We start from the raw sequence: 22,904 nt of genomic DNA on the forward strand, positions 1-22,904 counted from the left end.
CTTCCTCTTCCATAAAGCTGCCTGTCGTTGTCTTCCAGGTCTCGGGGGCTCCCCAAGCTGAAGGAGTCGACTTCCCATGAGTCTCTGCTGAGCCCCGGCAGCACGGTGGAGGCTCTGGACCTGAGCATGGAGGAAGACGTGTTCATCAAACCTCTGCACTGCAGCATTCTGGGACAGGAGTTCTGCTTCGAGGTGACAACACCGACTGTTCACTACAACCTGTAATCAGCTCAGCCAATCAGAGCCCAGACGTGAGATCTGACTAGTTAAAAATCAAACCATATTTAATAAATCAGTGAATGTAAAAAAGTGAGAAGAGTAAAAATGCTTTGTTCATGACTGGAGAGGTCAGAGGTCGTCAGCTGAGGAGGCGTGACACAGGATCCTCCCAACGGGTCTCATTCGCCAATATCTTCTGAAATCTCTCTCTCTCTCCCTCTCTCTCCCTCCCTCTCCCTCCCTCTCCCTCCCTCTCTCACCTGTCAGGTGACCTATACTGGCGGCAGTAAGTGTTTCAGCTGCACTTCGGCTTCAGAGAGAGACAAGTGGATGGAAAACCTTCGGAGGACGATTCAGCCCAACAAGGTGAGACAGATGGCGGCCGTGGCTCCGGAGGCTTTGAGTCTTAGTCTAGAAAAGTTCCATGTCAACATGAATTTAGAGTCGAGCCAATCAGACGACTCAACAAACACCTGACGTTAACACACAGAGGAAGATAAAACACACAAAGTACAGTGACCTCATATGGAGGGTCTGAAACTGAACTGGTTGGTGGAGACACAACCGAGAGCTGGTGATTCAGTTTCATTCTGTAAACACCATGAGAACTTCTCCATTAATAACACACTCTTTCTTTTCCTCATGTTTATCACCTCCTGGTAAAAGTTGTAATAGTTTGTTTCCAACAGACTTTGTTTGTGTTTCCAGGACAACTGCCGGCGGGCAGAGAACCTGCTGCGTCTGTGGATCATCGAAGCCAAAGACCTTCCCCCCAAGAAGAAGTATTTCTGTGAGCTGTGTCTGGACGACGTCCTGTACGCCCGCACCACCAGCAAGCCCCGGCACGACAGCCTGTTCTGGGGCGAGTACTTCGACTTCTCCGGCCTGCCGGCGGTGCACAGCGTCACGGTGCACATCTACCGCGACGTGGACAAGAAGAAGAAGAAGGACAAGAACAACTACGTGGGCCTGGTCAACATCCCGGTGGCGGGAGTGACGGGTCGCCAGTTTGTGGAGAAGTGGTACCCGGTCAGCACGCCCACCACCAGCAAGGCCAAAGGAGGGGGGCCTTCGATCCGCATCAAGTCCCGCTTCCAGACCATCTCCATCCTGCCCATGGAGCAGTACAAGGAGTTCGCTGAGTTCATCACCAACAACTACACCATGCTGTGCTCGGTGCTGGAGCCCGTCATCAGCGTCAAGAACAAGGAGGAGATGGCCTGCGCACTGGTCCACATCCTGCAGAGCACTGGGAGGGCAAAGGTCAGGAAATGTTTCCCACCAAAAATCTGAGTCCAACAGGAAAGCTTAGCTAGCTTAGTTAGCTTAGTTAGCTTAGCTTAGCACAAAGACTGAAAACAGAAAGAAACAAGTTTCAATATAATCAATATGAGTTTAATGCGTCACTTGAGCCATGAGGCTGAGGAACATCTGTACGATGTGATTGTAGGCTCTCCAGCACCCTCTAGTGTTTATTTGAAGGATCGTTTTCTGTTGATCATATTAAATGCAAACTTTCAGTTTTAATGAAAATCAGTACCGATTAAGTGAAGTTAGATTTTGAATCTGGTTTAAGCTTTTCAGCGAAAATATTCTATAAAGTTTTGATTTGAAAAAGAATCACAGAAGAACATGCAGAGTTTCGGGTCGGTGCACGTGCTGAGTGGTGTCCTCGTCTTCCTCGTCTTCCTCGTCTTCCTCAGGACTTCCTGACGGACCTGGTGATGTCGGAGGTGGACCGATGTGCCGACCACGACGTCCTGATCTTCAGGGAGAACACGTTGGCCACCAAGGCCATCGAGGAGTTCCTGAAGCTGGTGGGACAGAAGTACCTGCACGACGCGCTCGGTGAGTCCCGTTCAAACAGGAAACAGGACCAAGAAGATAGGACCAGAGGAGGTGTGTGATGATGAAGATGATGAAGATTATGAGGATGATGTGTCGAACACAATGAAGTATTTAATAAATAATAATCAGAATCTTCATAAGCTCAGACAGAACCTGATCCAGGATCAGATTTAAACCGCTGAATGGACAGAGCGTGACCCTCAGGTTCTGGTTCAGGTTAAGTTATACACATCTGTAATGACAGCAGGTGACCATGTGACCTGCAGCTGTTTGCTTTGGACACGTGGCAAAGGGCTGTGATTGGCTGTTGGTGAAATGCACCCTGGGAGTTGACATCTCTGACTTTATATGTTCACATATGAAGCTGCAGCTCGACGCTGAGAGACGAGATAAACAGAACGTGAGCAGATTTATATCAGACTGCTGCATCATCTTCATCATCTTCATCCTCCTCTTCATCTTCAGGTCACCTGCTCACTTCAGTCAGAAGTGTTTTCAGACAGTTCAGAGCCTCAGGAGATGAAGGAGGTCGTCAGTTTATTTTTATCACCGTGTCTGAGAATAGATCCTCACTTCCTGTGGAGCGTCAGCTGCTGCCATCTCAAGGTTCACTTTTATTTAGATATTTTTATATGTTTATTGTTTTATCTTCATCATTAATCTTCCTCATCTTCATCAGCAGCAGCTTCAGTCAGGCCCAAGTGAGGAGGAACATGTTTGATGTAAATGATCCCACGGTCTCAAATTCTCCCTCTCTCTCTCTCTGTCTCTCCCTCTCTCTCCCTCTCTCCCTCTCTCTCCCTCTCTCCCCCCCTTGCTCCCCCCTCTCTCTCTCTCTCGCCCCCCCCTCTCTCTCCCTTAGGCGAGTTCATTAAAGCTCTGTACGAGTCGGATGAGAACTGTGAGGTTGATTCCAGCCGCTGCTCTGGCGGCGATCTGGCTGAACATCAGAGCAACCTGAAGATGTGCTGCGAGCTGGCGTTCTGCAAGATCATCAACTCGTACTGGTGCGTCAGCCTCATTCACACACACACACACACACACACACACACACACACACACACACACACACACACACACACACACACACACACACACACACACACACACACACACACACACACACACACACACACACACACACACACACACACACACACACACACACACACTCGTTGATCAAATACATCCAGTCTGTTGAGGCCTCTCATGTTTGAGTTTCTGGTGAAACACATTGAATCAGACTTCGAGTTAATTGAGTTTCACAGAGAGGGAACAACAGGAACATTTATCCAGAGCTCAGTTTTATCTGGTGTTTCAAAGCTCCTCCCTGTCTCCTCAGCGTGTTTCCTCGGGAGCTGAAGGAAGTGTTTGCTTCCTGGAAGCAGCAGTGTGTCGCCCGCGGCCTCCAGCAGGACATCAGCAAGCGTCTGATCAGCGCCTCGCTGTTCCTGCGCTTCCTCTGCCCCGCCATCATGTCGCCCTCGCTCTTCAGCCTGATGCAGGAGTACCCAGACCACCGCACGTCCCGCACGCTCACGCTCATCGCCAAGGTCATCCAGAACCTCGCCAACTTCACCAAGTGAGTACCTGCGGGTCCACACGGTCAGAACTCAACTTCCTGACCCACATGCACTCACCCTGGACTCAGACTCACACAGAGCCCATTGACGAGGATCTGTGTGTGTGACCTGGTTTTCCTCAGTTCATCATGTGACCGTGCGTCAGGTGATCAGAGTGGACGTCCGGTGTGTGAGCAGAGAAGCTCTCACACTCAGAATCTATCAAACCTAACTTTGTACAGTTCTGATGTAATTAGTAAAATCAGTCACACTCCAAATAAACCACCATTCTTTAATAATACTCTGAATGTTGTATAAACTCATCAAGTCCTACTTGATCAGTATTACTGTAGTTTGTTTACATATTGTAATGTAAACAGAATAATATTTATGTTTGATATAACTGAACCTAATTTTGATAGTAAATCATTTTATATTTGTATCATTTTATATATTGTAATCTTCTTATGGAAACTACTCTCAATGATGCGTTTGTGGGGGGGGACTTAGTATAGGTCATAAACCCTCCTCCTCCATGTTAGCCGATGGGACACTGACCAAAGTAGACGATAAATAAATGACAAAAGATGAAGTGGAGATTTGTGCGTCTGTTTGCAGGTTTGGAAACAAAGAGGAGTACATGGCGTTCATGAACGACTTCCTGGAGCACGAGTGGGCGGGGATGATGCGTTTCCTGTCGGAGATCTCGAACCCGGAGACTCTGTCCAACACGCCGGGCTTCGAGGGCTACATCGACCTCGGCCGCGAGCTGTCAGTGCTGCACGCCCTGCTGTGGGAGGTGGTGTCCCAGCTCGACAAGGTGTGTGGGTGTGTGGGTGGGGGGGGGGGGGGGGGGGGTGTAGGTGGGGTGTGTGTGTGCGTGTGTGTGTGTGTGTAGGTGGGGGGGGGGGGTGTGTGGGTGGGGGGGTACAGAGGGTTGATGATCAGTGATCGATGGGTTTTGTGTGATGTGATGAACATTGGCAGCGGAGGTCACATGATTCATTTAACCTCATTACAGCAGCATGCCCCCCCCACCCCCCTCCTGCCTGGACCCCCCCCCCCCCCCCCCCCCGGCTGTGCCGTGTCTCACCTGTCGGAGCTCAGTCTCTGCATGACTCTGCTGTGTTTGATCCTGGTTCTGTTCAGTAGCAGCATGTTGTTCTAGATCATTTGATTTTTGTTTCCATTAAGTTTCCCTCATGTTTGCCCCCCCCCCCCCCCCTTCCTCTCTTCCCCCCCTCCCCCTCTCCCCCTCTCCCCCTCTCTGGCCGACTCTTCTTTTGCTACCATTGTGGTTCCATTTTCCCAACACCGCTGAATCCTGGTGCTTCCATTTAAACACACACACACACACACACACACACACTCACACACACACACTCTCACACACACACACACACACACACACACACACACACACACAAAACGACCACAGGGTGAAAATTCCTTCCTGCAGGCCACCGTAGCGAAGCTGGGCCCGCTGCCGAGGATTCTGGGAGATATCTCTCGCTGCCTCGCCGCTCCGACGCCGGTGCAGCAGCTGCGACGTTTCCAGGATCATAGCTCCGCCCACAACCTCAGCTCCGCCCACAACCTCAGCGGCAGCCTGTCGTCAGGGTTACACCGAATCTTTGAGGACCCGGCCAACAGGTAACCAATCACAATCCTCCTTTATGGATTATTATTATATAATTATGTGATTTCAGATTTGTGTTTTAATCTGGTTCAAATGTAAATATTGTTTCCATGGAAACATGTCATGTCATCATGCCTGTCTCAGCTCAAAACAACCAGGACAATTCAAAACATGTGTGTGTGTGTGTGTGTGTGTGTGTGTAGTCACTGTGAGGGCCGCAGCCTTCAGTCTCCCTGCAGTGACCTGATGGATGGTTATGTTCGAGGGCAGCGCCCCCTGCTGGCCCAGCATCCTTCACTCCACAGCAGCGTCTCTGATCAGGAGCGAGACAACCGTCTGTCCACCGGACGCAGCGTCTCTCTGGTCGACCTGCAGGACGCTCAGAGCCTGCACCCCCCCCGCGGGGCCCCCCCCCACACCACGAGGCCCCGCCCCGCCTCAGCAGGGTCGGCTCCCAGGCCTCCATCGGCCCGCCCCCCCCTTACCTACCCCCACTCCAACCCCCTGACCCCCCAGCCGGGGCTACACCAGCCCCGAGCGGCGGCCCGAGACGGCCCCCCCCAGAGCGCTCCGCAGGCGAGGCGGCCGCTGCCCCCCCCCGTCAGCCAGCAGCGCAGCCTGCAGCCGCTGAGCTTCCAGAACCCCGTCTACCACCTGAGTAACCCCGCCCACAGCCGGAGTAACCCCGCCCACAGCCTGAGTAACCCCGCCCACAGCCTGGCCACACGCTCCGCCCACTCGCTGCAGCAGGACTCCAGCTCGGAGAACCTGAGCACCGAGAGCTCCCACAACAGCCACAGCAACTCGGATGACTACGGCAGCCAGGTGGGGGTCAAAGGTCGCGTGCCGTCCAACAGCAGCCTGGACGAGCTCGGCAGCAGGCGGAGCACGCGCAGCGAGGAGTGTTCGATGCCGCGCCGCCACGCGCCGCCGGACCTCCCACCCGGCGCCGCCACAGCAGTCGCCATCCCTCGCCAGAGCACGACGGCGGGCACCGCCCACATCGTCAAGGTGGAGCAGCAGAGCAGAGGAGGGGGCGGGGCCAGGACGCCACGCTCCCTCCCACACAGCGCCTCGCTACGGAGCAGCAGCAGCGCCAACACTGAGCCGACGCCCACCCCCACCCACGTCACCCGGCAACAGCCAACCTGCTCTGTGGAGAACATGGCTCCGCCCCCAAAGAGCACCCCCACCAAACCACCACAGGTGAGGCTAAAGCTTAAGAAGTCAAATATTAACTTCACGTGATTTTAAATCTTATTAAACAACAAATTGATTCGCTTGTCCAAGGCTGGTGGGGGGGGGGGTTGATTATGTAATCATATCTCTGGGTTGCTTCAGGGGGCGTCTCCGGTGGACGCGGTGGCGGTGGCGATGTCTCCAGTGGAGAGGACGGCGGCCTGGGTCCTCAACAACGGCCAGTACGACGAGGAGGAGGAGGGAGGAGGGGAGGCAGGGGGGGAGAGGAGCAGAGAGGAGGGGCGGAGCACCGAGAAGGTACGAGCCAATCACAGGTCGAGAAACTGTTATTGTTTACTTCCACCAGCAAGGTCTGGTTATCTGTGTGTTAGTTAGTTAACGAGCTCGTTAGTTAACGAGCTCGTTGGTTAGTGAGTCAGTGAGTTAACTCACATCAGTGTGATAAGAACTAGGACCTTTCTGCAGTCGGCCACCAGGGGGCAATAGAGCCGACGTTTTAAATGCTTGATGGAGCCTCCACACAGTCGACCAATCACAGAGGAGGATGGAGTTCTGGCTGCATGAATCTTTTACACCTGAAGAGACGAGTTGATGACGGGTCATGTGACCCCCCCCCCCCCCCTGTGTCTGCAGTACGAGCTGGAGATCTCGCGGCTGAAGGAGCGCCTGCGGGGGTCGGGCCGGCGCCTGGAGGAGTACGAGCGGCGGCTGCTGACTCAGGAGCAGACGATGCAGAAGCTGCTGCTGGAGTATCAGACCCGTCTGGAGGACAGCGAGGAGAAGCTGAGGAGGCAGCAGGAGGAGAAGGACAATCAGATGAAGAGCATCATCTGCAGGTAGGACCAGACCCCACCCGTCTGCACCGCTCAGCTCAGACGAACCAAGCACACCCTGAGGACCCTAAATGTCTGCTTTTCTATTTATATTAAGAATCAATCCAATTACGTCTGTGGGCGGGTCTTCCTGTTTCAACACGTGAACGTGGTCAAAACGTCATGAAGAGGATTTTAATTTGACTTATGGCATGACTCCACATTTATCAGACAACCAAGGTTAACCCAGCGTCTTTAAATGGTTAAAACGATAAATAACAGTTACACTATTTACATCATTAAGAAATAATCAAATTATATTAATTGAATCGTTGATGCTGTACTGTTACAAAATAAGACTCATCTTTTCCTTGGTTGTTATTTAAATTTTCTTTTAGAATTCAAAAACTTCCTGTTCCGGTTTCAAATTAAAACATTTGAGACGACAGAAAACCTTTTGTTGCTTAACAGGGCTTTTATTGTGAAAAACTTAAACCAGACATTGATATTTCTGACGAGTTTACCACGCCCCTTCACTTCACTGTCTCTCTCTCTCTCTCTCTCTCTCTCTGTAGGCTCATGGCGGTGGAGGAGGAGTTACAGCGTGACCACGCAGAGATGCAGTCGGTGATCGAAGCGAAACAGAAAATCATCGACGCTCAGGTACGGACTTCAACACTTGTAGCTCCGCCCACACAAACTTCTTCCATCCTCTTAGATTCTAATTCCTCAGAATTACCCACAATCCTTTTCTGTAAATGACCTCTTGAACAATCAGTGATGATTGACAGCTGCACTAACCTCACTGGCGGGTGCTAAGCTCCGCCCACAGAGTCTATCTAAGGGTTTGAACTTGTCGCAATTTCATCAGTGAAGAACCTTTGATTTCAGGTCCGTAACGGACGTGCAATTAACCAATCAGGCAAGTGACTGTGGCCCCTCCCCCCTCCCTCCACCCCCCCTCACACCTGTCAGCCAATCACAGAGCAGTTACGTCATGGCGATCGATCCATTTAATGTCTCTTTATTTCAAAATAAAACGAGTTATGCAGGATCCGAACTGGGATTAGATCTAAACTTGTTTTCTTCTAATGAATCTGGATTAAATTGTGTTTAAATGATGTCGACGTGTTGTTTTAAATAAAGTTTTCAGGTGTGTCGCTGTTTTGCTCGTTTTTGTGTTTGGCTGCTGCCTCACCTCACCCCCCCCCCCCCCCCCTCTTTCAAAATAAATCGAGGCGATGATGAAGCTCAGGTGTTTCATTTTGTTTTTCAGCTGCTGAATCGAACCTCGATCGTTCCGACTTCCTGTTCAGCTTCAGTCTCACTTTCTCTTTTAGTTGCTTTTATTTTTTGGGCTGTTTTTATTTTTGCCTGCGGCTCTCAAACTTCCTGTCGGCTCAAAACCACTTGAACTTCTGCCAATTTCTGGCTGTTATTGAATTAATGTACAAAAAACATCTTTTTATTTATTAGAATCTTAACATAAGAAATAATCAATATATTCATATTTTAGTTTTAAATTAGAAACATGAATTAAATTGTAAATCAGGGAGAAACTTTATAAAGTGTCTTTATTGAATCTTAATATTACAACAAATTAGTTTTTTAATTCATGCTCTGTTGCTTCTAAACATTCTGATTTACATTAAAGTGCTTTCTGACGTTAATTCAAGAGTAATTATTATTTATTTTTAATCTTGTGGTTTTAACTCGACAGTTGAATCATCACCAGCCGGACTTTTATTGTGGTGTGTCAGCCTAATGCTCTCTTGTCCAATAGGAGAAGAGGATCGGGTCCCTGGACGCAGCGAACTCCCGGCTGATGTTGGCGCTGACGCAGGTGAAGCAGCGGTACAGCCCCCCCGACCTGCACAACGGCCTGTCGCCCAGCAACCCCACCAAACTGTCCATCACTGAGAACGGAGAGTTCAGGAACAGCAGCTGCTGATTGGTCCACAGGGATGGCACGTGAAGGGGGTGGGTGGGACTCCAAGTCCTGACTCCGCCCACCTCACCTCCATCAGCAGCTCTGCGGACGATCGAACAGAGCGAGAGAGAGAATCCGTATATACGAGTGTAAATACTGAAGCATCGATAAGTTCAGACTGTGTGTGCACGTGTGTGTGCGTGTGCGCAGAGTTCCAGAATCACAGCGAAGAACGAACCTAAAGATTCTCAAGTTTTTCTAAGACTTTTTTATGGTTTTTATTTGAATCTAGTTTTTGTTTAACTTTCATTTCCCAGAGTGAAACTTTTCTCTGACGAGTTGTTTTCACTTTTTATTTATTCGTCCTGTTGCTACTGAACCGACACCTGCACCTTCAGGTCAGAGGTCAAAGGTCACACGTCTGCTGTCACATGTTGAATAAAAGATGCCTGAAAACCTCGTCTCCATGGAAACAGATTCATTTCTACATAAAAAAATATGAATTAGCAACTAATTAAATCTGAGTTAATAGACAACGACAAATAAAATAGATAATCTACCTGGATTACTACTCTGGATTACATTAGGTTGATCTACATTACATCAATCTGGCCTATTATTCTGGATTAACTGTCAATCTGTATCAAATATGAATTAAATTTTATGACACTTTCTTTAGACATTTGTTTATTCTCTTATTTCCACTTCTGTTGCTGATCAAATTATGATTCTGTGACTAATTCAAACATTTAAATGTTTAATTAGAATCACGTCCTGTGGGTGTTTGTCGCCACCTACAGGGCAGTTTTGTCTTCACATGTTTTTAACGTTTCCTGAGGTCTTGTGCTAAATGTGAGAAGATTCTCCAGAGACGTGTTCACGAGGAGAAAGGTCAGGAGAGGTCACAGCGACTTTGACCTTCGACCCAAATCGAATTCATGTCTGAAGACTGAGGACACGTGGACATGACGTCTCAGGCCACCGGGTGTCGCCAGCGAGCTGGAGTTACACTAAATAATTTACTCTTGAACTTCTTCACATCTTTTCTCATGACGTCATCGTCTCCGATTCACAGGTTAACTTCACACAAACCACAGAAGAAGAAGATGAAGAAGTTCACTTTGTTTTCTTGTTAAGTTTTATTATGTTTAAAAAAGAAAATTAAAAGACAGAGGAGGTGGTGATCGAAGACAAAGAAAAATATATATTCATATTCAAATATCTTTATACTTTTCTATTCATATGATTAACAATGCAAAGAAAATAATTCCCGTAGTAGTAGTGCTTAAGTAAAGTTCAATATAGATTTTTATTATAACAAAATAGGCAGTTTACCGAGGGTTAAATATCTGAAAATCTCATTGTACAATAATCGTCTGCACGTTTCTCCCACACCTGGAGTGGCAGCTCGTCTCCAGGCCCCGCCCACACATCACATGATCGACAGCGTTCTCATGGTAAGACACTGACCGGGCGCCCCAGGGTTCGAACTCCCTCCACCAGAGGGCGCTGCTATTGAAATGAGACGACACTGAAATAAAAAATCTTTTAGTTGAAATGAGGCTGAAAAGTTTCAAAATAATGAAAATTTGATTTAAATCTAAATCATTTGTTCATCGACTTCACTATAAAAAATATATATTAATTTAATCGTTTTCTGTGAGTTTGTAAAAGATTTAAAATCTGATGTTTATATTGCATTATAAAATTATTCTTTTAATGATTTGAATCATGAGAAAATTGTCGTGATTTTTCTTGTTTGATTCTGAATTATTTTTTTAATTCCCAGACGGTTTTCATTTATTTTTTTCTTTAATTTTCGATAATTAATTATGAGAAATCACAAGAACTTATATTGGTTTTATGATCAGTCTTTATGAATGAAATCAGTCTTGTTGGAATAAGAAGGTAGCGCCCCCTGGCGGCGGAGCAGGAGCCTGCAGCGTCCTGACAAACCTCCAGCAGCCGAGAGGAGCGGAAAGTGGAACTCATCTTGAATCGGGTGTAAAAAAGAAAAGGGAAAAAGATGCGAGGAGGAGGAGACTGTGTCCGGCGCCGAGGTGACGGGGCTGATGGGAAATAAACGGGAGATCAACATGCTGTTAAAGCTCGAACGTGCAAAGTTTTGCTTTTTGTTTCTCAGCCGGAGACTGAACTCTGTCCATCGAGAGAAAAGGGAAAAAAAACACAAAGAAAGAAAAGATCCAATCTGCTTCGTCTTCTCGTCTTCGTCTCCTCCACGTACCGTGTTGAGTGTGATGTCACTTCCTGTGTGCTTTACTCTGCTGGTCAGGAGACTTAACCACGAAATCCGATTCAGGCATGGGGGGGATTGTGGGGGGTGGGGGGATTCTGTCCTTTTCAAAATAAAACAACAGAATGGAACGAAGAGGAGGAAGAGGAGGAGAGTACTATCTTCACAACTTCTCCTTGGACTGAACCCAGATGAACGGACCAGACTGCTCCTCAATGATCTGCTTCCCCTGATCGTAGATCTCCTCCAGAGTGTCGCCCTGCACGACCGCTACACACACAGACACACACACACACACACACACACACACACAGGTTAATGAGTGTGTGTTCTCTGGTAAATCACAGACGACGACTTGTAAAACTAATTATTAAAGAACTCAAGTCCCCGTCTTGTGGTTGTTTGTCTCGACCAATCACAGCAGCCTATATTTAATCAAATCTGCGTAGGAGAGCAGAGGGTGTTTTTCCCTGGGCCACAGGGGGGCGCTGTCTCACCTGTGAAATGCTCGGTGAACTCCTGCTCCAGCTTGGTGGCTCTGTCGAAGGTCTTGCGTCCCTGCTCCTCCGTCAGACGCTTGTTCATCTCCCTGCAGCGAGAGAACAAGACGTCAGCAGGAGAATCAAACGTGAGAACCGGACAGGAAGTGGAACCGTGGCGGTTTTGACTCACATGATGTTCTCCACTGATTTGGGTTTGATGAAGATGGCGATGGGGTGAAGCTGAGCGAGCTGGAGTCTCTTGATGGCGTTCCCCGACACGTCCAGGATACAGTGTTTACCCTGAAGAGGAAACGTGTTCAACATGTCTTCATGTGCAGAACGCAGATGACGTCACCACCACTAGAGGGCAGCGTTAGATTTATTTAGTTATTATTGTCTTTATTTACAGTCTGTGGTTCAAGCCTCGACTTTCTGCTGCAAAAAGAATCCATCTTCATTTTATATTGATTTTAACAGCATTACGTGAACCAGCATCTGTTTTCACTTTGTTTTACTGGTTCTTATGACCATAAATGAATCGATTACATTTTTATTCTTTATAAACGAACTGCAGACACAAGCCCTGGAGTGTTTTCACGTCGTCATGTGACAGATGCCTCAGTCGTACCTTCTCCGACACCTCCCGCACCGACTGCACGCTGGTTCCGTACAGGTGGCTGTTGTACTGGCCGGCCTCGATGAACTTGTGGTCCTGGATGTCTTTCTCCATCTGCTCTCTGGACACCACGAAGTGGTAATCTCTGCCGTCCACCTCGTAGTCCCGCTTCGGCCGGGTCGTATCTGAGGACGAGGAAGATGTTCAGGCTCAGAGAAGGTCACATGATCTCCAGATCGGGGGGGGGAAGGGGGGGGGGGGTCACTTACGCGGGACGCAGGATCCAAATTTGTCTGGGAACTCGGAGATGAGGTCGTCGTTGATCCGATCCTTCATGGGGCCGAGGATGATGACGGGTCGGGTGTAGCTCACTGACGGAGACAAAGAGAAATGTTTTATTTTGAAATCACAGTAACAAGCTGCTTAACAGGATGAAGCTGATGAGCTCATTGTTATGTGAATATCTTCTCATAGTTAAACGTCTTGACACCAAATAATAATAATAAATCCATCCAGGGTTTGAGTCGACAGCGCCCCCTGTTGCTTCATTTCACAAATCCATTTTTTTCTTGTATGAAAGTTTTTATGTTCTAATACAAATATTTATTTGAATTTATTTACAAAGAAATATATTTAATGTAAGTGTTGTCTTTTGAGGTTTTACCTGAAGTTTGCAGACTTTACAAGATAAATCAAATATCTGAATCTTTCTTGAAGATGAATTGATTTCATGTGAAAATGACAAAGTTTCTTCAGTCAGAGAATTGTTTGTGTTTTTTTTTACCTTCCTGTTGAACGACGGGTTCGTACGACAACACGTAATCCTCCTGTCCTCCTGCTAACACAAAACACAGTGTCACACACACACACACACGTTTGATTGGATCAGGACTAACGAGTCATTCTGAGATTTAACAGGAATCACTGAGTCAAAAAGAAATAACAAAACTTAACTCATTCTATAAAACGTCTAAAAATGAAATAAACTGAAACAACATTTCATCGACACACATGATCCAAACATACATGTCCCTTTTTAATCTTCATACTGATTCCAAAACGTTGCTGAGATCATTTAACTGAATGCACACACACACACACACACACACACAGACACACACTAAGCAGGATCTTTCATGCAGACACTCTCCTTGGCGTCAGGCGGCCTTCAGGAGTGTTAGCGAGCAGGTAAACTGTGTGTGTGATGTCATGCTGTTATCGGCCAATCAGCAGCTTGTGCTCAGGGAAGGGGGGTGGGGGGGTTAGCAGGTTGGGTCGGAGGTCACGTCAGTCATTAGTGTTTCCTGTGAATCAGAGTGAATCAGGCAGCGTCAGACTTACGGTAGCTACTCTCACTATCGCTGGCGTTAGACGTCACATGTTCTGAAATGAAAACACAGGACAGGTCAGCCGGGAGCCGCGCTCTCCCACAATGCTTTGCTCCGAGCCACGACAGCACCGAGGACTCGAGTCCAGCAGCAACACAAACAGTTTCAATCCACGACAAACAGGACCTGGAACATAAACTTTCAAAAACTTCCCACAAATGTTCCTTGACTTCAAACCACAACTTAATGAGGCCGTCTCTACGTCATCACCGAGCGGCACAGCGCCCCCTGCAGGAGAACCAGGCTGAGTGACGCCGCTGACACCTCGTCTGACAGAATAACTACAAATATGTTTACAATTCATGATCCGTCGCTCAGAAGGAATCTGAGCTGCAGGAAATCTCAGATGTTTTCTGGATTTGAACCGAATCAGATTTTGTGAAAATGTCTGAAAATCTGTGAATTTTTTTTTTTTTTATAAAATCACGAGCTGCAGGAGATTCGTTACGATTAATATTAACACAATGATCTCACTGAGGTTCTAATGAACCTCAGTGAACAGCTGATACGAGTCAGAGGGTAAAAAACTATTTAAATAAATATAGAATAAATAATTCAGTTGATAAAATAATGAAAAAGTGTGGAAATATAAAAGCAAATAACCGAAAGGTAAAAGAAAAATTTAGTTACATTTATTTTCACATTGATGGATTTCTGAATAAATGTATTTACAATAAAGTCATTTTATTCTACTTTATTTCAGAGAAGATGATTCTTATCATCTTTCTCCTGTTTATTTATTTTGTGTCTGCTTCATTATTATTATTATATTGTGATTTGAATCTGGACTCAATGAAGCTCCAGTAGATATGAAGCTGATTCTCCATCAGACCAACTGAGGAGGTTGAGACACAACTTTCTGAATATCATTTAAAAACATGAGTCGATATTTAGTTCACTCATTATAATAATAACTGAATGTTGTATCTTCTTCTTAATGTAGAGCCTCTCTTGATATTTTAAGGCCCCAGGCTGTTCCTGGTCATGTGTCTGCAGGCGGATCCTGTGTGGGGGGGGGTGAACTTACTGTGGCCTTTGGACAGCGTGTCCTCACTGGAGTCCTGAGGTCAGCGGAGACACAACGAGGAGGAAACAACCACAAGAACATCAAGTTACTGAGTTACAGCGACAGACAGAGAGGAGCGGGGGGGCAGCCGCTCGCCAGGGCAGCAGGGCGGCGCCACGTGTTCGGCCTCCTCGGGTGATTTCAGTGACACCACCAGGGGGCGCTCTGGGGCGTGATCTCTTTCATCGCTCAGGTTGTGATGCGACTGACGTTTGGGCGCGGCCCTGCTGCCGTGACAAGCGGCGCCTGCAGCACGCCACCAGCTGACCTCTCTTCCTGTCGCCGACCAGTCGCCCTCAGACAAACCGCTTAGCTCCCCCCCCCCCACCCCCCCGCCGCGCTGGTACTTACGGTCGACATCGCTGGTCTCCTGCTCACTCGCCTCTTTGCTCTTGTAGAACGGAAACTTTCGGGAAAAGAGGTTCTTTTTACGCTTGTCATTGAGAGACTGCTGAGGAGGAAGAGGAGGAAGAGGAGGAGGAGGAGGAGGAGGAGGGTGATGGAATAAAAAAAGAGGGGGAGAGGGGGAAGATGAGGGAGTCTGATGTGGGTTTGGACAGAATGAGAAGCTTCTGTCTGAGTCTGTGGTCAACGACACGTCGGTTAATACCGTGACAGCTGCACTGAACCAATAGAAAATAACATCTAATCCGAATTATTAATCTTTAATACATGATTTACTAACCAGACATCAGACACACACATCTTATTCAAACACATTCTATACTCTTTACAGGTTTAGTGCCGATTGTAGTGACATCTAGTGGCGAAGTGTCATGTTGCAGCTGAAGTTTGTAAATATAAAGTATTTAAATATAAAGTATTAAAAGATAAAGTATTTAAATATAAAGTATTTAGATATAAAGTATTTAAATATAAAGTATTTAAATATAAAGTATTAAAAGATAAAGTATTTAAATATAAAGTATTTAGATATAAAGTATTAAAAGATAAAGTATTTAAATATAAAGTATTTAGATATAAAGTATTAAAAGATAAAGTATTTAAATATAAAGTATTTAAATATAAAGTATTTAGATATAAAGTATTAAAAGATAAAGTATTTAAATATAAAGTATTTAAATATAAAGTATTTAGATATAAAGTATTAAAAGATAAAGTATTTAAATATAAAGTATTTAAATATAAAGTATTAAAAGATAAAGTATTTAAATATAAACGTCCATTCTAGAGTAAAGAAAACAAAGATTTTTACAATTTAGATGAAACACACTTGTGGAAACTTCACTAGGATTATTTTATATTTACTTCCTAAATCTTTCTTAGATCTTTTCACTTAAATCTTACACTCTGGACCAAAATCATAAACTCGGCCTGACGACAGGAGATTTGGTAAAAAACTTTAACGAGATGTGAATCTGGACGTCAGCGAGATTAAAGACAACAAAGCCTCGAGGACAAAACTGATTTCAATTTGTTTTAACTCTGCAGGTTAATTGATTGAAGATCAAATCTCTTTTATTTTAGTTTACGAAATAACATTTAGGCCACGTTTCTGATTCCTTTATGAAACTCGTTTCAATATAAAATAAAAGCTGAGGTTCCTCAGATGAACCTTGTTCCTCTAAAGTCGACTGAAGCCACAGAATCAGACGGAAGCAGCTACAACAGATCGTGACACAGACCGAACTGAAAGTCCCTGTCGCTGCTGGTTGAGAGTTTGAAAGTTACGCAGTGACAGTGAAGGCAGCAGTGGTTACACAGGAAGCAGGAGGAGAGAACATGCAGGCGTCATGCAGGACACGAGAGAAGCTCCAGATCAGCTGGTTGGGAATCAAACACCAGACCCTGACAGAGCGGAGGAGGGTCACATGGTCGCTGCTCATTAAAGCTCCAGTGAGTGAACATCTGGATTCATTCACTTCACTGAGCAGTCGAGTGAATTATTAATTATTAACATGTGACGCAGCGTGCACGTCCTCTAAGTATTGACTAGCGCTGCTTTAGGTCATTTCTCATAATTCCTCATGAATCTAAACATGCTTTACTCGGCCGTTAACCAGCAGGAGAGAGAGAGGTGGGATGAGAGGGGTGAGTGGTGGGGGGGAGGAGGAGAGGGAGGATCTCTGAGCAGCCACTAGGGGGCAGCAGACAGTCAAACATCAATGTCAAGCGTTCCTCTCTGTATGGGGGGGGCTGGGGGAGTCGTCATGCATGCCCCCCCCCCCGGTTCAGACTGATGTTAGAGGGCAGGTTTGGCGGCGCCCGGCGAGGCGTTCAGGCGACGCCTGTTAAAGTGTCACGCGGTTTAGAGGTGCGGGGGAGGGGGGGGTGCGCTGGGCGGTTTGCTGGGACGCTGGCGTGATGAAGAACACGTCTCAGAGGTCGACGACAACATGCTGTTAACTGGTCAGCTGCTTTTTAACATTAGTCAAACACGCTGATTAGTAGGTGGAGGTCAGGTGGCAGCGGCTCGCACACGGGTCAGCGTCACACGTGTGATTCCCAAACAGGAAGTTCAAACTCAAACATCAGGTGATCAACAGGGAGCGTCCGTCAGGCCTCACACTCACCCCCCGCTCTCGAGACTTGGCGTTGAACTTCACCGTCTTTAGTCTCGCTCGCTCCTTCTTCTCAACGCTGTGGACGGACAGGAGAACAGGTCAAAGGTCAGCAGAGGTCACCAGCTTGGTTCCATCACAGAACCAAGTTCTGTTCACGTGAGAAGCTCTTCACTCAGCCAGTGGATCCGGACTCGTTCACATTTAAACAATAAAAACCATTAATAACAATAACAGTGTGAACTGACCGTCTTTTGCTGGGGATGACTCCCACCTCCTCCACCTCCCCCTGGGCCGTCAGCTGCCGGGCCTGCCACCACTCGTCGTCGGAGGCGTTGACCACGTGAAGGATGTCTCCGAACTTGAAGTTGAGTCCCTGACTGGGCAGCCCGGAGTCTCTGGTCTTATCGTAGTCAAACAGAGCTCTGCAGCACAAACACACTGTGATCAGTGATCCTCACAAACTACACAACAGACCACAGCTCTGAGGATGAGAAGGTCGAATCTTCTTCAGTCAGGATCAGCTCCAGGAGATCTCACCTGACGTACAGCGACCTCTTCTGACTGGTCCTCAGAGATCCAGATCCAGAACTGATGCTGCTGTTCATCATCTGCTCCCGCAGGTCGTGGATCTTTGCCTCAAAGCGACTGTACTCTGAACAAGGAGGAAACTCTTCAACATTTAGCTGAATAATTATTCATTAATCATCTTCATATCATTTTAGAACCTGATAGAGTTCAGTGGAAGACTCCTCTGACAGGAGGCGTCTTCATGAAGTGACAGATTCAAACTAAAGGACGTGTTTTTAACGATCAGTGAATCATTAATGAAAGATTCCATTTGAATGAGTCATTGAGAACTTGAACCTGAACTTGATCCTCAGGGTCCAGATGGACTCTTCTCTACTTGTTGTAAACAGGAAGAGTGTCTAACGTGTTTTAAACTGGGAGTGGTCTCACCCTCTGGTCTGTAGTGGGCGATGATGGTCACCGTCTGTCCTGCGTTCTTCAGGGCGGCGGCGGCCTGCTCGTGGGTGGCGTTACGGAGGTCCACTCCGTTCACCTGGAAGCAGCACATAGACCATATAGCAGATATATATATATATATATATATATATATATTCATGTGTGAGTGAGTGGACGTACTGAGACAAGTCGGTCTCCCTTCCTCAGCTCTCCACAGAGGTCGGCTGGTCCCCCTGCCAGGATGAAGGAGATGAAGATCCCCTCTCCATCCTCCCCCCCCACGATGTTGAAGCCCAGGCCCGTGGCTCCGCGGTGCAGCACCACCTTCCTCGGCTCCCTGTTGGACCACAGCAGCTGTCAATCATCTGAGCGCTCGGATCAAACACTACAGGTTCTAACAAACTGAAGGAAACTGGCTGCATCTGCAGGTCTGAACCAGCAGGGGGCAGAGCAGCTTCTACATACAGCTTCTGCAGATTTCAATATTTCAGATTCTCTTCACAGTAAATTAACCAAACATTATTTATGCAATAAAAGAACAAACCTGGAACAATAATCTTACAGTATCTTTTATAACAGTATTATAAATATTATATAATACTGTGATTCACACTGCCTGGTGAGTTCAGTTGTTGCCTTTGTCTGGTTTAATTATCATGAAATCATTTGTGTGATTTTATGGATTTATTTAAATCAATCTGACAAGTGATCGTCCAGGAAGTCAACAGCTACAAACATTTCAGTTTAAGAGTTTTTAATTCCACTTGGTTGTAGAAACATCCTGGAAGCAATAAACAGAAAGTATAAACTTCTAATTAATCAAATATGAATTAATTAATAAATAGATACAAAATTTATAAATAAAGATGAATAAAAAATTACAGTTAAATTACAATTAAATGTAAACATAACCTTTACTTTTCAAATCTACATGACAGAAAGCAGGAGGTGTGTTGTTATCAGTGTCAGTAGATTTACAGGCGGAGCAGAGATCTCACCGTGTGACATCATCGTCTCCCAGCATGCTCTTGGGGGTCGGGGAGTAGCGTCCAGAAGGGGGGGGCAGCGTCTGGCCGAGGAAGGTGGGGGGGCTGATATGGTTGTCCATGTGCTGCGAGTACGCTGAAACACACACACACACACACACACACACACACACACACACACACACACACACACACACACACACACACACACACACACACACACACACACACACACACACACACACACACACACACGAGTCGGGTCAGAGCTTCAGGAACCGAACACTCACACCTCAGGGCTCCTCCCCCATCAGGCTCCTGACAGCACCTGATTGGACGAGGCGCCGCTGAGGAGGTCGTGAAATAAAAACCTCTGAGTGACAACTGGTCTCAGAACTGATTATCAGACGTTAATGATTCAACTGTTTTGACCTGTTTATGTTTGTTCATATCAGACTTGGGCTGATGAGGTTGAATATGATGCCGATGCAAAATAACACATGTTCCTGTTTGAACGAGTCGGACCCGACAACCTGCTGCTGCTTCACAAACACCAACTACACAACATGTACACACACTGTTTTACAGACTCGTGTGTCTTGTTTCTCTGATTTAAAAATCAATCCCAGTGTGTTTAACTTGTATTTAACTTTGTACTGGTTTTAACTGATCTGAACAACTCTGTCATTTTTATCTTCGGGTCTGTTTCTGTAAGATCTGAGGTGGTTGATTTGAACTGTCTCCGTTCAATAAACTAACGAATAAATAGAAAATATGTTATAATATCACAAAGCACAGTAAAGAGTCTGTTGAAGCACATTTTATCATCGGCCTAATGTTCGCTCCTGATCAGAAGTAGAAAGAACTGACCAGTCCTTGTATATTATGTATGTTATGATTTTTGCGCTACACATATTGACGTTAGTAAGCAGTTGTGTTTTCAGAGGAAAACAGGAAACTCCCTCATGACAGATGATGTGATCTCATCTCTCAGGATCTGATCTGTGTAATCGGTGGAAGTGAAAACTGGAGCAGAGGAAGACGGGAACGTCTGTGTGTCCCTGCGGCTGCTGATCTGGAGTCAGAGTGAACTCAACAGAATCATTTCTCTTTCCTCAGATCTGGTTCAGATCTGGTTCAGATCTTTGCCCCCCCCCCCCCCGTACTGCAGCGACAGCAGCTGAAGCTTGTGATGCAGCTCAGCGCTCGCTGATTGGATTTGCTGCTCGTCCTTCACGCGTCTCAACCTCCACATACTTTGGTGGGGGGGGGGGGGGGGAAGAGGAGGGGTCTGTGGTATCCTCCAGGGATAGAAGCTGGGTGGCGGAATGGTCTGTGACAACATGGCGTCCGAGGAGACCGATGCCTGACATCTTCACGGTGGCGTGGTGAAGACTAACTCCTCACACCAACATGGCGGCTGCAGGACGTCTCCGGTGTTCAAATAAAACTGAATTGAGAATTGATTCCGATCAGTTTAACCACGAGGAACATCGAGGGTCCACTGATGGTCTCCTGGACGTGCTCCTCCTCATTGGTTCAGTTTGTCCGTCAGCAGCTCCACGCTAAGCTTCCTATATACATATATATAAATACATATATATATATATATATATATATATATACACATATATATATAGACCTTTAAGACTGAGGTCGTGCTTCTCCCTTAAGATCCAGATGAGACGTTTGCACGTTTGATATGATGTCAGACGATGGCTGACGATCTCAGCAACAGGAGCGATACTAGAGCAGATTACAGAGCAGATGAAGGTAAGAAAATAGAATGAAGAGACGTCTTTGAGGAGCAGGACGAAGAGCAGGATCTCTGCCAGTTTGCTGGATGTATGTTTTGATTTTTAAATGTCAAAATGTAATATTTTAATTTCACGTCTTCCTGCTTCAGAAGCTGAGAAAAGGAGGTTTCTGTAAAGATTGTTACTGTGAGCTCAGTAGAGGGAGTTTAGAGTGGTGACTCACAGTTGGTGAGGTCGGGGGGGGCGAAGCTGTCGTTCATGAAGACACTGTTTGGTTTAGCCACTTTCAAGTAGACCACGTCAGGAGTGTTTTTCAAGGCAGTGACGGCGTGTTCGTGGGTCACCTCCTCCAGGCAGGCGCTGTTCACCTGGAAGAAGACGACAAAATATAATATAAAACAAATCTCACAGTAAAGGAAACTCGTCAACTACAGCTTCACTGTGATCAACATATTATCCATTCGGAAATAATTGTAAATACCTTTCTCACATTAAAAGGATCACTAATGAAATTTAGTGTTTTTATCAAACAATCTTCTTAAGCTGCTGAATTTGAATGAACGACTATTTATTAAATGTTTTCTCCATATTCTAAAGTCTCACATGATGTCACTGTGACCTTTGACCTCTAATCTGTGAGTTTAAATAAACATTTGAAACTCATTTGAAAGAAGTTCCCTCTGGGTGTTGGTGAGATATCTTGTTCACAAGAATAAGACGGATGGACCACCTGAGAAAGTACCGCCTCCTGCCACCAGGTGTCGCTGGTGTGGAGATGAAAGAGCTCCGGATGAACTCTGCTCATGAACCAACATTTACAAAGTCTTGATACTGAATCTGACCATCAGAGTTTTCTCTGGCGCTGGTTGAACATTGTGGATAGAACCCGTGAGGATGTGAGAGTCTTACAGCCAGTAGTTTGTCTCCGATCTGCAGCCGCCCGTCTTTATGTGCGGCTCCACCTTCGATGATCTTGGTGACGTAGATGCTGTTGTCGCCCGGGATGTGCTGGTTCCCCACTCCGCCTGCTATGCTGAAGCCGAGACCTGCAACACGCCAGCACCGGGTGGACAGGGAGTGAGGGGACGGACTCGTGTGACCGACAAGTTAGAGTGATCCTCACGCTGCACCACTGTTACCTTTGGGTCCTTTCACCAGTTTGAGCTCCATCACCTTCTCAGAGACCGGCTTCCTCCGGCGGACGTAGAGTCGGACCAGAGAACCAGCCTCCTTCAGGGCCTCCACTGCTCGGCTGTGGGTCACATCTCGAACATCCGCCTCGTTAACTCTCAGGATGACGTCATTAACCCTGAAACACACACACACACACCGCCCGCTGTCAATCACCTCACCGCCCGCTGTCAATCACCTCACCGCCCGCTGTCAATCACCTCACCCCCCGCTGTCAATCACCTCACTGATACAAACCTCAGTCCCTGAAAGTCCAGTTTCATTCAGTGTTTCTGCTGGTTTCAAGTTGAGGTACTGTAAAGAACATGGCTGCCTCCGTAGAGAGGACCCGCTCCTGGTGTATATATAAAGTATTTAAATACAAAGGATTTAAAAATAAAGTATTTAAATACAAAGGATTTAAAAATAAAGTATTTAAATACAAAGGATTTAAATATAAAGTTTGAAAATACAAAGGATTTAAATA

General features: G+C 46.5%; 2 protein-coding genes across 14 annotated transcripts in view; one reads left to right on the plus strand and one right to left on the minus strand.

Annotated features, from left to right (window-relative positions):
* The window catches only part of rasal2 (RAS protein activator like 2), a 45,863-nt gene extending 36,197 nt beyond the window's left edge, over positions 1-9,666 (plus strand). The window contains 15 exon segments of the mRNA XM_053438547.1: positions 39-192; positions 487-585; positions 928-1,482; positions 1,923-2,067; positions 2,930-3,074; positions 3,410-3,649; positions 4,248-4,449; positions 5,068-5,282; positions 5,472-5,661; positions 5,664-5,737; positions 5,739-6,474; positions 6,610-6,765; positions 7,102-7,304; positions 7,856-7,943; positions 9,064-9,666. Of these exon segments, the coding sequence (XP_053294522.1) occupies positions 39-192; positions 487-585; positions 928-1,482; positions 1,923-2,067; positions 2,930-3,074; positions 3,410-3,649; positions 4,248-4,449; positions 5,068-5,282; positions 5,472-5,661; positions 5,664-5,737; positions 5,739-6,474; positions 6,610-6,765; positions 7,102-7,304; positions 7,856-7,943; positions 9,064-9,231 (3,370 nt within the window). The 3' untranslated portion in view covers positions 9,232-9,666.
* Positions 9,667-10,330: 664 nt separating this feature from the next.
* dlg1b (discs large MAGUK scaffold protein 1b) overlaps positions 10,331-22,904 on the minus strand; it is a 48,797-nt gene continuing 36,223 nt past the window's right edge. For 4 of the 13 annotated variants that reach the window (XM_053438128.1, XM_053438125.1, XM_053438132.1 and 1 more), the window contains 17 exons: positions 22,387-22,556; positions 22,157-22,293; positions 21,471-21,615; positions 19,503-19,626; positions 18,685-18,841; positions 18,499-18,601; positions 18,079-18,193; positions 17,787-17,963; positions 17,551-17,617; positions 15,368-15,467; positions 13,904-13,945; positions 13,347-13,400; positions 12,832-12,933; positions 12,575-12,747; positions 12,137-12,246; positions 11,962-12,053; positions 10,331-11,734 (listed from right to left, as the gene is read on the minus strand). In XM_053438128.1, the coding sequence (XP_053294103.1) occupies positions 11,628-11,734; positions 11,962-12,053; positions 12,137-12,246; positions 12,575-12,747; positions 12,832-12,933; positions 13,347-13,400; positions 13,904-13,945; positions 15,368-15,467; positions 17,551-17,617; positions 17,787-17,963; positions 18,079-18,193; positions 18,499-18,601; positions 18,685-18,841; positions 19,503-19,626; positions 21,471-21,615; positions 22,157-22,293; positions 22,387-22,556 (1,975 nt within the window). In that variant the 3' untranslated portion in view covers positions 10,331-11,627. Of the gene's footprint in view, positions 11,735-11,961; positions 12,054-12,136; positions 12,247-12,574; positions 12,748-12,831; positions 12,934-13,346; positions 13,401-13,903; positions 13,946-14,977; positions 15,012-15,367; positions 15,468-17,550; positions 17,618-17,786; positions 17,964-18,078; positions 18,194-18,498; positions 18,602-18,684; positions 18,842-19,502; positions 19,627-21,470; positions 21,616-22,156; positions 22,294-22,386; positions 22,557-22,904 lie in introns of all 13 variants that reach the window. The other 9 variants (XM_053438130.1, XM_053438136.1, XM_053438126.1 and 6 more) reach the window with 5 other exon arrangements.

This window comes from Pleuronectes platessa, chromosome 13, assembly GCF_947347685.1.
Source record: "Pleuronectes platessa chromosome 13, fPlePla1.1, whole genome shotgun sequence".
NCBI classification, from domain to species: domain Eukaryota; kingdom Metazoa; phylum Chordata; class Actinopteri; order Pleuronectiformes; family Pleuronectidae; genus Pleuronectes; species Pleuronectes platessa.